The sequence below is a fragment of the Salvelinus fontinalis genome, chromosome 30, assembly GCF_029448725.1.
Source record: "Salvelinus fontinalis isolate EN_2023a chromosome 30, ASM2944872v1, whole genome shotgun sequence".
In the NCBI taxonomy this organism is placed as follows: domain Eukaryota; kingdom Metazoa; phylum Chordata; class Actinopteri; order Salmoniformes; family Salmonidae; genus Salvelinus; species Salvelinus fontinalis.
This window is the reverse complement of record NC_074694.1, coordinates 13,368,061-13,382,883: the sequence shown is the minus strand read 5'-3', so window position 1 is coordinate 13,382,883 and position 14,823 is coordinate 13,368,061. Positions and strand designations below refer to the sequence as shown.

The window sequence follows — 14,823 nt, the reverse complement described above, 5'->3', positions numbered from 1 at the left end:
CTGTCAACCCTGCGTCACTTCTAGGAAGATTTTAACCCACTTAATCCCCCCCAAAAATGTATCACCATCATTGTAAAGCCTTAGTTTTTTTGTTGCTTTGACAAAGTCCTTTCTGAAGATGATTATTTATTTAATGTTAGTAGAGATTGTGGTGCAGAAGAGCCAAGCCTAGCCAGCACTGTTCCCTTAACGAGGGTGGGGCAGCCATCTAATTGACTGCCTAAAGACTTAAAGGTGTGCAGCTCTGACTCTGTGGGGAGAGCATTCTGGAGAGCACACGTCACGTGAGGTATGGACAGGACCGATATGATTGGCAGCGCTTAAGCTTTTGGCTTGTCATGTCGACTTTATGTTAAAGTCTGACCCTGTAGAGCGCTGCAAGAGCCAGGATGTCATTTTCATTTTCTTAATAAAAGGCCCTTTGTTTGCACCGCGTTCCTGTCTCCTGTGCCTTTACCTTTGAGTTATTACCTATGCCTAACACCCTAGACAGTGTAAAACCCCTTGCACTGTCACAGTGATTCATTTACATCTGTCCCTAATTTTAAGGTCAACCCTGTTACGTGAACTGAACTCTCGTTTTAATATGGTGAAACTATTCCTTGTTCAATGTATCTTTAGATTATTTTAAAATCGAATAGTTAAATCAGGTGAGCTGGTTCTACTCTTCTTGGCCATTTTCATTTTTTTTTTGTGGTGGAAAACTGAGCGGGTCGAGCATAACATGTCAACTCTGTTACCCATAGATAGACAGGCTAGAATATATATATATATATTTTGTGGGGGTGGGTGACGCTTCCATTTAATTGGCACTCCGGTTGCACACAACAAGCTTCCATTCCCCCTGTCACAAGGGAATTTATGGCTTATTTTAAGATGAAATCGTCAAACCTGTTACTTAATTTGGCACTTAACATGCTCTTTGTGACAGAACTTTTAAATGAGATGAAATCAAGTTTTTTTGGACCCAAGTTGCACTTCTCAAAATGTACCTAAACTATATGAATGTAAAATATACAATACAACATAAATCCAACTGTCTCTCTCCTTCTCACAGGGAAATGATGTCACAGAGGAAGACTGCCCCTCCCCTTCCCACGAGCAGGGTAACTATGTGACCTCTTATTGACCTCTCACCTCTGACTCCTGCTTTACCCGCCTCACTATTTGGCCATGCTGGAAAGGACAGAAGTATGGGGCAGTCTAACCACTAATACAATGTTATCCACTAATGCTAACTTAAAGACTCCTTACCCTTGCCTTACATTAAAAAAAATATATAATAATAATCTCCAATACTCTCATCAATTCTGACGACATTGCCACTTGTCCTTTCTAACATGGCATTCTAGTGACTGACTACCCTGTTACAGCACCCTATACTTTGATCTACCATAGAAAGACCATTATTAGTGAGATAGCAGGGTGTTTTAAGTGGTGCCATGCTAGATTCTCTCTACTGTAAATGAAAATGTGGGCTAAAATACTGGCCATCGGTGAAATCATCACAAATCATGCGTTTGCACCTTTGCACTTGGCTCAGTTTGCTCTGTGTGTGTATGTGTGTGTGTGTGTGTGTGTCAGTCAGACCTGGTTTAAATACCTATTTTATGTGTATTTGAGTATTTTCTAATACTGTGACCAAAATAAATGAGCCTACTTCTATTGAAATGATTTTCAAACAATTTCCTATAAATAGTCTACTATTTATAGGACTATAAAGTATTTTCAAATACCTGGGTTAAATGGGAGTATATTTGAGTCAGTGTATTTGAGTATTTTAAAATACTTTCCAAGTGTATTTCCAAATACATTCCAATATTCAACTACTTCTTTTCAAATAAAATATACAGTATTTAAATACTTACTTCCAAATGTCGTTGAAAGTACTTGAAATCCCCTAAATAGTATTTGTATCCAGGACAGCTGTGTGTGTGTGGGGGTTGTTAGCTTGCCAATGCTTGTGTGTTTGCCTGCTGTGCTCTGCATGCGCTGCTTAGATTCCACACCCTAATATGCAGTTGTATGTACAGTATATTTGTGTGAGTGTGAGCCTCTCTCTCTCTCTCTCTCTCTCGCTCTCTGTGTGTCTCTCTCTGTGTGTGTGTGGAGTCATACTCCATCTCCTCATCCTCCTCTCTTCCTCCTCCACTCCAAAGTGATAAATTGGGCTTCAATCTCTAACCCTGCCTCTCTGTGTCCCCAGAGTTTGAATGCGTGTGACCCCGGAGTTTGAATGCGTGTGACCCCGGAGTTTGAATGCGTGTGACCCCGGAGTTTGAATGCGTGTGACCCCGGAGTTTGAATGCGTGTGACCCCGGAGTTTGAATGCGTGTGTGTGTGTGTGTAATTTATGAATGTGTGTTTAAATGCTTGTATGTCTGCATGTTTGTGTATCTTGTGTGTATGTTTGTGACATCTTAATCACCATGCATGTTCTGACTAGTATACAACTTCTTAATATTTATTTTTCTCCAGTCGTAGTCGGTTTGCATGTGTGTGCGTGCGTATGCGTGTACACATTTTACTATAATTGTGTGTGTGTGCGTGTGTACATGTTTTATTATACTTGTGAGTCCCAGAAGTCCTCACAAGAATACTAAACCAACTAAAATTCAGAGAAGTGAGGATATTTTGCCGGTCCTCACTTGTAAAAAGGCTATTTTAGGCTTAGAGGTTGGGTTTAAGGTTAGAGAAAATAAGATTTTGAATGGGAATCAATTGTTGGTCACCAAAAAGTCCTCACAAGTATAATATGATGTATGTGTGTGTGTGTTAATATGGAGTGGTGCTATTGGCTGTGTGCATTAAATAAACAATAACAAGCAATTAATAAATGAGTTAATAAGGAAACCAAAGGAATCCTGTCTCTATATATGTTCATGTGCGTATGATGTATGTTTGCATGTATCTGTCCCTGCTGCACCGTGTGCCAGCTTCCATGTGCATCCTCTGAGCCTGCTGAGCCACATGCTACTCATCACCATCACATGATCTCACCCATGCCCTCCTTTACACACACACACACACACACACGCACACACAAAACTAGCTACACTCCTGGCCCCGTCCCCTGCTGTGCCTGGCTGCTGTTGTTTGACCTTTGCCCTCGCTTGCAGGTGGGCGGAGCAGGTGTCCAGAGTTGGCCAATAACAATCAGGGCGTCGCCCTCTGCGACACGCACTGTTTGGGGGGGCTGGACAATGAGCAGGTTCCCGACTGCCGATTCGCCGGTGAGTGGCAACCTACCGAACATGGACCAATCAGAGCTGAGACTGGGGCGAATGGGGAGAGAAAGGGGTGTCAGTGTAAGGAAATAAGAAGTGAGCGAGGGATCCTGGACGAGAGGAAAAACAGTGGAACAGAAGTCAGGGTAGAGTGAGGAGAAGAAGATTGAGAGGGTGGAGAGGGCAGGAAGTGGCAGACACAGGTCTACAGAGCTTTAAGTCAAAGCTGAGGCTCCGATGTATCTAGCCAAGATTTGTTTAGCATAAACATTTGCCCTTCAAATGTCTGTCTACTACTGTTGTTTCATCTCAAAGGGCTCAGTAAACAGGTGCAGGAAGGGAATGAATGAGCCAGACTAAATCAGGCTGTAATTGGCGTCAGCAGTGGGATCCATCCATACCGAACACTGACAGCATGTCTTTCTCAGCAGTTAGAACAGGAGGCTTCCTTCTCATCATCCACCCTTCTTTCACTGTTGTGGTTGTCGTCTGTTGTTGTTTTTCTCAATAGCGGGTAGTTGTGCAATCTCTTCCTACTCTCCCCCCAGTAAAAAACTCCCGTGTGCGTGTCTTTATGTTTGTGAGTGTGTCTGATTGTGGATATGTGAGAGTGTGTGTGTCTTTATGTTTGTGAGTGTGTCTGATTGTGGATATGTGAGAGTGTGTGTGTCTTTATGTTTGTGAGTGTGTCTGATTGTGGATATGTGAGAGTGTGTGTGTCTTTATGTTTGTGAGTGTGTCTGATTGTGGATATGTGAGAGTGTGTGTGTCTTTGCATATAACTGTGTGTGTTTGACCATGTTTTATTTGTTTGTGTGTGTGTGAGCTTTTGTGGTGTTCTATTTGTCCGTGTTCTGTTTGTCCGTGAGTGTGCGTGTGTGAGAGAGTGGGGGGTGTGTGGGTGAGTGTGTGTGTGTGTGAGAGAGTGGGGGGTGTGTGGGTGAGTGTGTGCGTGTGTGAGAGAGTGGGGGGTGAGTGTGTGTGTGTGTGAGTGAGAGCGCGTGTGGGTGTTCTATCCGGTTCATCCCAGAGCTCCAAGTTCATGTTCAGTGTCTGCCAGTTCCGAGCCGCTTTGCTAATCGTCTGCGACTCATCCCTCCCTCCATCCAACTCTCCCTCTCCTCTGCTTCTCCCTTGCTTGCTAGATGTGCCCCTCTGTTGTGCTGACCAGAAGCAGGTTACAGTGAGGGAGGGGTGAAAGGCTTTGCTTCTCAAGAGATAATCCCTGTACACAGCAGTGTGTCAAGATCCAGGTGCTGCTTTTGACAAGAACAACAAGTATCCAAAACCAGTGAAAAAAACGTTGCTTTAACTTTATCTCTGTAGCGCTCTAACATGGGCGATGTTTCTGCGGCCACCAACTCTCAAACTATTAGTCCCTGTTTTCGGGCCTTTTTGTTACAAAGCTCAAGCCACAGAGTGAACGTAAAGATTTAGACATCTGGCTACTTGAGCACAGTCCCTATTTTAATAATTAGACGAAGCCTTAGCTCCTCCCATTCTTATAACTCCCAACTTATTGACCTCTGACCCCAGTCCCTCGCTCACCCTTGGTCGCCCTTGTACCCCCCCCCACACCCCACCCCTTCTCTTTGTGGTATTTGAATTCTCTGTGCCGTAAATGTGTTCTATTCTCTGTTTCTCTCCTATATCCATCATTTCATATTTTACGTCTCCTCTTCGATGTCCCTCTCTCTTTCTCTCTCTCTCTCTCTCTCTCTCTGCTCCCTTTTGGATGGACAGATGCGGATTCGTGCCCTGTGCACATTGAGGAATAGGTATGGCTATAGCTGTGGCTAGCTGGTAGGTCAGAGGATATTCACTAAACTAAAACCACAGGCTCACGCTATTGACACTGTAGACTGCTCTACCTGTTAAATAACCACTACCTGGTAAATAATTACTACCTGGCTACCTGGGATATAAACACGACATGGTTACCTGGTAAATAACCGCTACCTGTTAAATAAATAGCTGTTAAATACCCACTACCTGTTAAATACCCACTACTTGTTAAATACCCACTACCTGGTAAATAACCACTTGTTAAATACCCACTACCTGGTAAATAACCACTACCTGGTAAATAACCACTACTTGTTAAATACCCACTACCTGGTAAATAACCACTTGTTAAATAACCACTACCTGGTAAATAACCACTACCTGGTAAATAACCACTTGTTAAATACCCACTACCTGGTAAATAACCACTTGTTAAATAACCACTACCTGGTAAATAACCACTACCTGGTAAATAACCACTTGTTAAATACCCACTACCTGGTAAATAACCACTACCTGGTAAATAACCACTACCTGGTAAATAACCACTACCTGGTAAATAACCACTACCTGGTAAATAACCACTACCTGGTAAATAACCACTACCTGGTAAATACCCACTACCTGGTAAATAACCACTACCTGGTAAATAACCACTTGTTAAATACCCACTACCTGGTAAATAACCACTACCTGGTAAATAACCACTACCTGGTAAATAACCACTACCTGGTAAATAACCACTACCTGGTAAATAACCACTACCTGGTAAATAACCACTTGTTAAATACCCACTACCGGTAAATAACCACTACGTGGTTTACCTGGTAAATAACCACTACCTGGTAAATAACCACTACCTGGTAAATAACCACTTGTTAAATACCCACTACCGGTAAATAACCACTACCTGGTAAATAACCACTACCTGGTAAATAACCACTACCTGGTAAATAACCACTACCTGGTAAATAACCACTACCTGGTAAATACCCACTACCGGTAAATAACCACTACCTGGTAAATAACCACTACCTGGTAAATAACCACTACCTGGTAAATAACCACTACCTGGTAAATAACCACTACCTGGTAAATAACCACTACCTGGTAAATAGCCACTACCTGGTAAATAACCACTACCTGGTAAATAACCACTACCTGGTAAATAACCACTACCTGGTAAATAACCACTACCTGGTAAATAACCACTACCTGGTAAATAACCACTACCTGGTAAATAGCCACTACCTGGTAAATAACCACTACCTGGTAAATAACCACTACCTGGTAAATAACCACTACATGGTAAATAACCACTACCTGGTAAATAACCACTTGTTAAATACCCACTACCGGTAAATAACCACTACCTGGTAAATAACCACTACCTGGTAAATAACCACTACCTGGTAAATAGCCACTACCTGGTAAATACCCACTTGTTAAATACCCACTACCTGGTAAATACCCACTACCTGGTAAATACCCACTACCTGGTAAATAACCACTTGTTAAATACCCACTACCGGTAAATAACCACTACCTGGTAAATAACCACTACCTGGTAAATAACCACTACCTGGTAAATAACCACTACCTGGTAAATACCCACTACCTGTTAAATACCCATTGGTTAAAAAACCACTACCGGTAAAAAAAACACTACCTGGTAAATAGCCACTACCTGGTAAATACCCACTTGTTAAATAACCACTACCGGTAAAAAAAAAAAACACTACCTGTTAAATATCCACTACCTGGCAAATAACTACTTGTTAAATACTGCTTGGTAAATAACCACTACCTGGCTACCTGGTAAATAACCACTTGTTAAATAACCACTGCCTGGTAAATAACCCCCACCTGGCTACCTGGTAAATAACCACTACCTGGTAAATAACCACTACCTGGAAAATACCCACTACCTGGAAAATAACCACTACCTGGAAAATAACCACTACCTGGTAAATAAACAACTACCTGGAAAATAACCACTTGTTAAATACTACTTGGTAAATAACCATTACCTGGTAAATAACCCCCACCTGGCTACCTGGTAAATAACCACTACCTGGAAAATAACCACTACCTGGTAAATAAACAACTACCTGGAAAATAACCACTTGTTAAATACTACTTGGAAAATAACCACTACCTGGTAAATAACCACTACCTGGTAAATAACCGCTACCTGGAAAATACCCACTACCTGGAAAATACCCACTACCTGGTAAATAACCGCTACCTGGAAAATAACCACTACCTGGTAAATAACCACTACCTGGTAAATAACCACTACCTGGTAAATAACCACTTGTTAAATACCCACTACCGGTAAATAACCACTACCTGGTAAATAACCACTACCTGGTAAATAACCACTACCTGGTAAATACCCACTACCTGGTAAATAACCACTACCTGGTAAATAACCACTACCTGGTAAATAACCACTACCTGGTAAATACCCACTACCTGGTAAATAACCACTACCTGGTAAATAACCACTACCTGGTAAATAGCCACTACCTGGTAAATAGCCACTACCTGGTAAATAACCACTACCTGGTAAATAACCACTACCTGGTAAATAACCACTACCTGGTAAATAGCCACTACCTGGTAAATAACCACTACCGGTAAATACCCACTACCCGGTAAATAACCACTACCTGGTAAATAACCACTACCGGTAAATAGCCACTACCTGGTAAATAACCACTACCTGGTAAATAACCACTACCGGTAAATAGCCACTACCTGGTAAATAACCACTACCTGGTAAATAACCACTACCTGGTAAATAACCACTACCTGGTAAATAACCACTACCTGGTAAATAACCACTACCTGGTAAATAACCACTACCTGGTAAATAACCACTACCGGTAAATAACCACTACCTGGTAAATAACCACTTGTTAAATACCCACTACCGGTAAATAACCACTACCTGGTAAATAACCACTACCTGGTAAATAACCACTACCGGTAAATAACCACTACCTGGTAAATAACCACTTGTTAAATACCCACTACCGGTAAATAACCACTACCTGGTAAATAACCACTACCTGGTAAATAACCACTACCTGGTAAATAACCACTTGTTAAATACCCACTACCGGTAAATAACCACTACCTGGTAAATAACCACTACCCGGTAAATAACCACTACTTGGTAAATAACCACTACTTGGTAAATAACCACTACCTGGTAAATAACCACTACCTGGTAAATAACCACTTGTTAAATACCCACTACCGGTAAATAACCACTACCTGGTAAATAACCACTACCTGGTAAATAACCACTACCTGGTAAATACCCACTACCTGGTAAATAGCCACTACCTGGTAAATAACCACTACCTGGTAAATAACCACTACCTGGTAAATAACCACTACCTGGTAAATAACCACTTGTTAAATACCCACTACCGGTAAATAACCACTACCTGGTAAATAACCACTACCTGGTAAATAACCACTACCTGGTAAATAACCACTACCCGGTAAATAACCACTACTTGGTAAATAACCACTACTTGGTAAATAACCACTACCTGGTAAATAACCACTACCCGGTAAATAACCACTACTTGGTAAATAACCACTACCTGGTAAATAACCACTACCTGGTAAATAACCACTACCCGGTAAATAACCACTACTTGGTAAATAGCCACTACCTGGTAAATAACCACTACCTGGTAAATAACCACTACCTGGTAAATAACCACTACCGGTAAATAACCACTACCTGGTAAATAACCACTACCTGGTAAATAACCACTACTTGGTAAATAACCACTACCTGGTAAATAACCACTACCTGGTAAATAACCACTTGTTAAATACCCACTACCTGGTAAATAACCACTTGTTAAATACCCACTACCGGTAAATAACCACTACGTGGTTTACCTGGTAAATAACCACTACCTGGTAAATAACCACTACCTGGTAAATAACCACTACCGGTAAATAACCACTACTTGGTAAATAACCACTACCTGGTAAATAACCACTACCTGGTAAATAACCACTACCTGGTAAATAACCACTACCTGGTAAATAACCACTACCTGGTAAATAACCACTACCGGTAAATAACCACTACCTGGTAAATAACCACTACGTGGTAAATAACCACTACCCGGTAAATAACCACTACTTGGTAAATAACCACTACTTGGTAAATAACCACTACCTGGTAAATAACCACTACTTGGTAAATAACCACTACCGGTAAATAACCACTACCTGGTAAATAACCACTTGTTAAAAAACCACTACCTGGTAAATAACCGCTACCTGGTAAATAACCACTACCTGGTAAATAACCATTACCTGGTAAATAACCACTGCCTGGTAAATAACCATTACCTGGCTACCTGGTAAATAACCATTACCTAACCACTAACTGGCTACCTGGTAAATAACCACTACCTTGCTACCTGGTAAATGACCACTAACTAACCACTACCTGGTAAATAACCACTACCTGGTAAATAACCACTACCTGGTAAATAACCATTACCTGGCTACCTGGTAAATAACCATTACCTGGTAAATAACCATTACCTGGTAAATAACCATTACCTAGCTACCTGGTAAATACCCACTACTTGGTAAATAACCACTACCTGGTAAATAACTAGTAACTGGTAAATAGCCGCTACCTGGTAAATAACTAGTAACTGGTAAATACCCACTTGTTAATTAGCCACTACCTGGTAAATAACCATTACCTGGTAAATAACTAGTAACTGGTAAATACCCACTACCTGGTAAATAACCACTACCTGGTAAATAACCTCTACCTGGTAAATAACCACTACCTGGTAAATAACCACTACCTGGTAAATAACCGCTACCTGGTAAATAACCACAATTTAAATAACCACTACCTGGTAAATAACCGCTAAATAACCATAGTGTGATCTAGATCAGTGATGTCTTACCTTTCTCCTGGAGAGCCAAACGGTGTTCAGAGTTTATATTAGTTTCAGCCCAGCACTCAATCATCCATCATTGACTAATCCTCAAAAAAACCTTGATTAGTTGAATCAGGTGCTGTAAGTGCTGGGCTGGTACAAAACCCTGCATATAGCTACCGTAACTCTCCTGGTTTTCAGGGACGAATCCCAACTTGAGAAACACATCTGGTAAAAGTGTTTTGTGTACATTTCTGAAGTTGGGATCGGTCCCTTATTGAATGTGCATGTGGCCCAGTAGGCCTGACTTTAACTCCCCATTGCAATGACCAGGTAGGTAGCCTAGAGGTTAAGCGTGTTGGGCCAGTAACTGAAAGGTCGCTGGTTCGAATCCCCGAGCCAGCAAGGTGGAAAAATCTGCAGTTCTGCCCTTCAGCAAGGCAGTTAACCCCCAGCAACAACTGGTCGCCGATGATGTCGATTAAGGGAGCCCCCCACATCTCTCTGATTCAGAGGGGTTGGGTTTAATGCGGAGGACACATTTTGGTTGAATGCATGCACAACTGACTAGGTATCCCCTTTTACCCCTTTCCCTCCAGTTAGACTGGTCCGCCACAGACTTTAGACACTACCTCTATCACCCACTAGATGGCGATAGAATAGAACAGTCCTCAACATGTTGTTTTTCTTTTACATCCTTTGTTCTCTCGCTCTCTCGCTCTCTCTCTCTCGCTCTCTCTCTCAGGTCTGATGTATCTGGGAGGCTATAGGCCAGTGTTGGAGCCTCTCCCCCACCACACCTCAACCAGTAATATCAACCTGGAGGAGCAGGGGGCGGAGACTAGGGATGGCCAGAGTCCCAAACAAACACCTCACACACCACGCCGCGGACCACTCATAGTGTAACATGCACACACCCGTCCAATTCCGACCTCAGCGTCATAACAGCACAGACTGATATTTTAGCCATTTTACACAACCTCATGATTACGCAGTAGACCTCGGCCTTCCTTCCTGCATCTCCTCACCTAATCAACCAACGCCCATGTCCTGAGGCAGTATCCTCACTCAACCGTCCTGCACCTCTCCTCACTCAACCGTCCTGCACCTCTCCTCACTCAACCGTCCTGCACCTCTCCTCACTCAACCGTCCTGCACCTGTCCTCACTCAACCGTCCTGCACCTGTCCTCACTCAACCGTCCTGCACCTCTCCTCACTCAACCGTCCTGCACCTCTCCTCACTCAACCGTCCTGCACCTCTCCTCACTCAACCGTCCTGCACCTCTCCTCACTCAACCGTCCTGCACCTCTCCTCACTCAACCGTCCTGCACCTCTCCTCACTCAACCGTCCTGCACCTCTCCTCACTCAACCGTCCTGCACCTCTCCTCACTCAACCGTCCTGCACCTCTCCTCACTCAACCGTCCTGCACCTCTCCTAAACTCAACCGTCCTGCACCTCTCCTCACTCAACCGTCCTGCACCTCTCCTCACTCAACCGTCCTGCACCTCTCCTCACTCAACCGTCCTGCACCTCTCCTCACTCAACCGTCCTGCACCTCTCCTCACTCAACCGTCCTGCACCTCTCCTCACTCAACCGTCCTGCACCTCTCCTCACTCAACCGTCCTGCACCTCTCCTCACTCAACCGTCCTGCACCTCTCCTCACTCAACCGTCCTGCACCTCTCCTAAACTCAACCGTCCTGCACCTCTCCTAAACTCAACCGTCCTGCACCTCTCCTATACTCAACCGTCCTGCACCTCTCCTTGCTCTGGACAATAGATGAGAAGCATCTATCTCAGTTGCTAAATCTAACAGGGAAATGTTGAAGAGGATTTAACCTATCCACAGTCCAAAAAGGAGACTGCTAGAGTTAGACCATTCTCCCCCTCAATGTGTCATAATGGCTTTCTTGTGTTTCGTGTCATTGGTAGACCTTTGGGACTCCTCCCCTTGCCTCTACCAACCAACCAATCAGGGGTTAGTGTGATCTGCAATCTAATTAATATTCATGTATTTCTGTTTGACCTTCTAACGAGTGGTCGAACACTATAAAAACAACAGTTAGCTTCACTAGACTACCAAACTGGATTGTACTGGACTGGACTCGCCAACTCCGGTCCATGAACCAGTAGACTCTGGCCCTGGTTTTGCATGCAGCTCTTTTGTCTCCAATCAGCCCTACTGTACTCAACTGTGATCTATCCTGAATGGGACTTGCCTCGTTAGCTAAGAAACTGGACTTGCTGTACATGGTGGTGAATGGAGGATTTAATCCAAAATGGCGGTGGTGGATAGATACTGAACTGTAAAGAAAACAGAGTGGAGTCCCTGAGAATGTACAATGCCGATGGAGGATGTGTAACACTCAGAGGAGAATGTAACGTAATGATTTGTTTTGGGGTTATTAACTGTAGAAGAATGACCTCTGAACTTTGAACTATCACCTGTGTCCCTTGCACACCTTTCCTAACACACACACAGTCATACACACCAGATTATCTCAGTCTTACTGGTGTAAAGAGCTTCACCACAAAGACACTAAAGCAATACAGAACCTGTACCTGTAAACAAGTAACACACATAACCCAACAAAAACACCTGTGCTGTTCGATAGACAAACCTGAACCTTCTCATTTTGTGAAAACCTTTAGTTTGTTTAATTTTCTATTATATTGTTTTTAGTGTATGCTCTACTGTTAATGTCGTCACATGTTCTGTGTTTTATTTGTTTAAACAAAAATGTGTTACTCATTCCGTGGATGATATGTGAAATTAATAATTGTATTTGAGAAGAAAAAAAACACGACATAAAAAAAGGGATGATGACACCAACATGGAATGCACTTCTTGCTGTTACCTAGGCAACACACTTTGCGGTGCATGAGGCGATTGTAGAGTAAAGCATGGTAGTCTAGGTCAGTCTCCACCCCTGTAGAGTACCCACAGTGGTATGCTCCACAGATCCACACACCCCTAAAGAGTACCCATAGTGGTACACCCCTCTGACCTTTCTGTATTGTCATATTGTCTCCAAATGACACCCTATTCCCTATATAGTGCACTACTTTGACCAGATCCCAATTCCCTGTATTGTGCACTACATTTGACCAGAGCCTTATTCCCTTTTAAGTGAAGGTAGCGAGCCATATGGGGGAATAGGGTGCCATTTGAGATTCTTAGATAGTCTATAAGATACACTACAGATGCTCTCTTCCTTATCCTCAACTACAGGCTGGCTACAGCTCTGTTAGCTAGTGTTCACACACCGTCAGCTCATACACCTCTACCTGTATCCCTCTCACCTACAGTATACTGGACCATGGGTCACTTTTGTAGAATGCTGATTGAAAATGTCAACTGCAAGAAAAAAAATAAAGTTTTTCGAACTAAAGTCCTTTACCTTTTCTTATTTACATCCAGTGAATGAGACAACTTATTTCGTCGTGGTTCCAGTGCTTTTTTCGATTTAAAAGCTGCTTTCAAACACCGACCTCTACTGGACATCGTACTTTCAAATATAGTTCGAATTTTGTACAAAAAGTTCCAACTGACCGGTAGCTTAGCAGGTAGGCTTCTCAGAACATTTCGTATTATTCTGTACGTAAATCCGAAGACACTCCATTTAGTATGATATGTTACGAATTACAATTCGTATTATCTGTTACAAATTTGCAAAACGTACAATATGTTACGAATTTCCAAAATGTATGATATGGTACGAATTCTAGCTAGGTTGCTAACGTTAGCTGGGTTAGGGTTCAATTTGGGAGTTAGGTTAAAAGGTTAAGGGAAGGGTTAGCTAAAAGGGTTACGGTTAGGGAAAGGGTTAGCTAACATGCTAAGTAGTTGTAAAGTAGCTAAAAAGTACTAATTAGCAAAAATGCTAAAGTTGTCCATGTTGAGATTTGAACCCGCAACCTTTGGGTTGCAAGACGTTCACGTTATATGCCCACCATCCACCCTGACCAAACATCTTATATAACCCTACCAAACAAAACATAATATATTATTTGGAGTGCCGGATTTACTTTGACTATGTTACGTCTAGTCTATGACATCAGGCAGGGAACTATGGAACATTCAGGGAGGATGGGTATGAGGTTGAATCCCGTTGAAGGCACATTGTTTTAGAATAAAAACATTAAAACGACTGTACTATTGTTCAAATCATTTGTTTTATTTAGTATAGTATAAGATTCTGTCTTAAGCATCCTAAATAATGCCATAGATTTCGTTTTGGAAAAATAGTAAAGTTGTAGGCGAAAAAGGGAAGCGTGATGTAAGATTTAAACCTGGTATTCCAACTGAATTATAGGCTACTAAAGCCAACGATTTACCGCTGCACCACAAAGTTTTAGTGAAAACAGTGGAGGGGAAAAAAACGTCTGATATTCTGATATTATCTGATATTCACACGCTGCTATAACACTACAAAGAAGTGGAGGTTTTCTCCTTGAGCATATTATCCATAACTTGTAGGTATGAAGAATTAGGATCTGAACAGATAGTTCAGCGCTTCTGCTCTTTTCTATTACATTAACACTTGTCATTGCTCCTATCCAGAACCTGTGGACCTGACCTCAACTTCCCCCAAAATGCTGTGCTGCAGGATAACACAGACTCTAAAGTGCAGTCATGCACAGGAACACATTCAGGGACTTTTAAAATCAGTTTACTTTTTTTTGGGGGGGGGGGGGGGGGTCTTTTTAGGGGTTTTTTTCTTCCAGGTTTTGGTTTTCCCCAAAAAACTCTGATTTCCCCATTTTTTCACAATGACTTTTATTATAAAAACAACACAATTAGATTTTATGTGTTTACAAGAATGCTTAAACCACATCAGGGGATGACTTTTTAGGTCTGGGA

At 42.3% G+C, this 14,823-nt stretch overlaps 1 protein-coding gene across 6 annotated transcripts in view; it reads left to right on the top strand.

Moving 5' to 3' along the window:
• Nucleotides 1-13,351, top strand: part of LOC129828654 (E3 ubiquitin ligase RNF157-like) — a 34,764-nt gene extending 21,413 nt beyond the window's left edge. For 2 of the 6 annotated variants that reach the window (XM_055889755.1, XM_055889754.1), the window contains exons 16-18: nt 1,058-1,106; nt 3,120-3,233; nt 10,701-13,351. In XM_055889755.1, the coding sequence (XP_055745730.1) occupies nt 1,058-1,106; nt 3,120-3,233; nt 10,701-10,861 (324 nt within the window). In that variant the 3' untranslated portion in view covers nt 10,862-13,351. Of the gene's footprint in view, nt 1-1,057; nt 1,107-3,119; nt 3,234-4,970; nt 5,031-10,700 lie in introns of all 6 variants that reach the window. The other 4 variants (XM_055889756.1, XM_055889757.1, XM_055889759.1 and 1 more) reach the window with 4 other exon arrangements.
• The last annotated feature ends 1,472 nt before the right edge of the window (nt 13,352-14,823 follow it).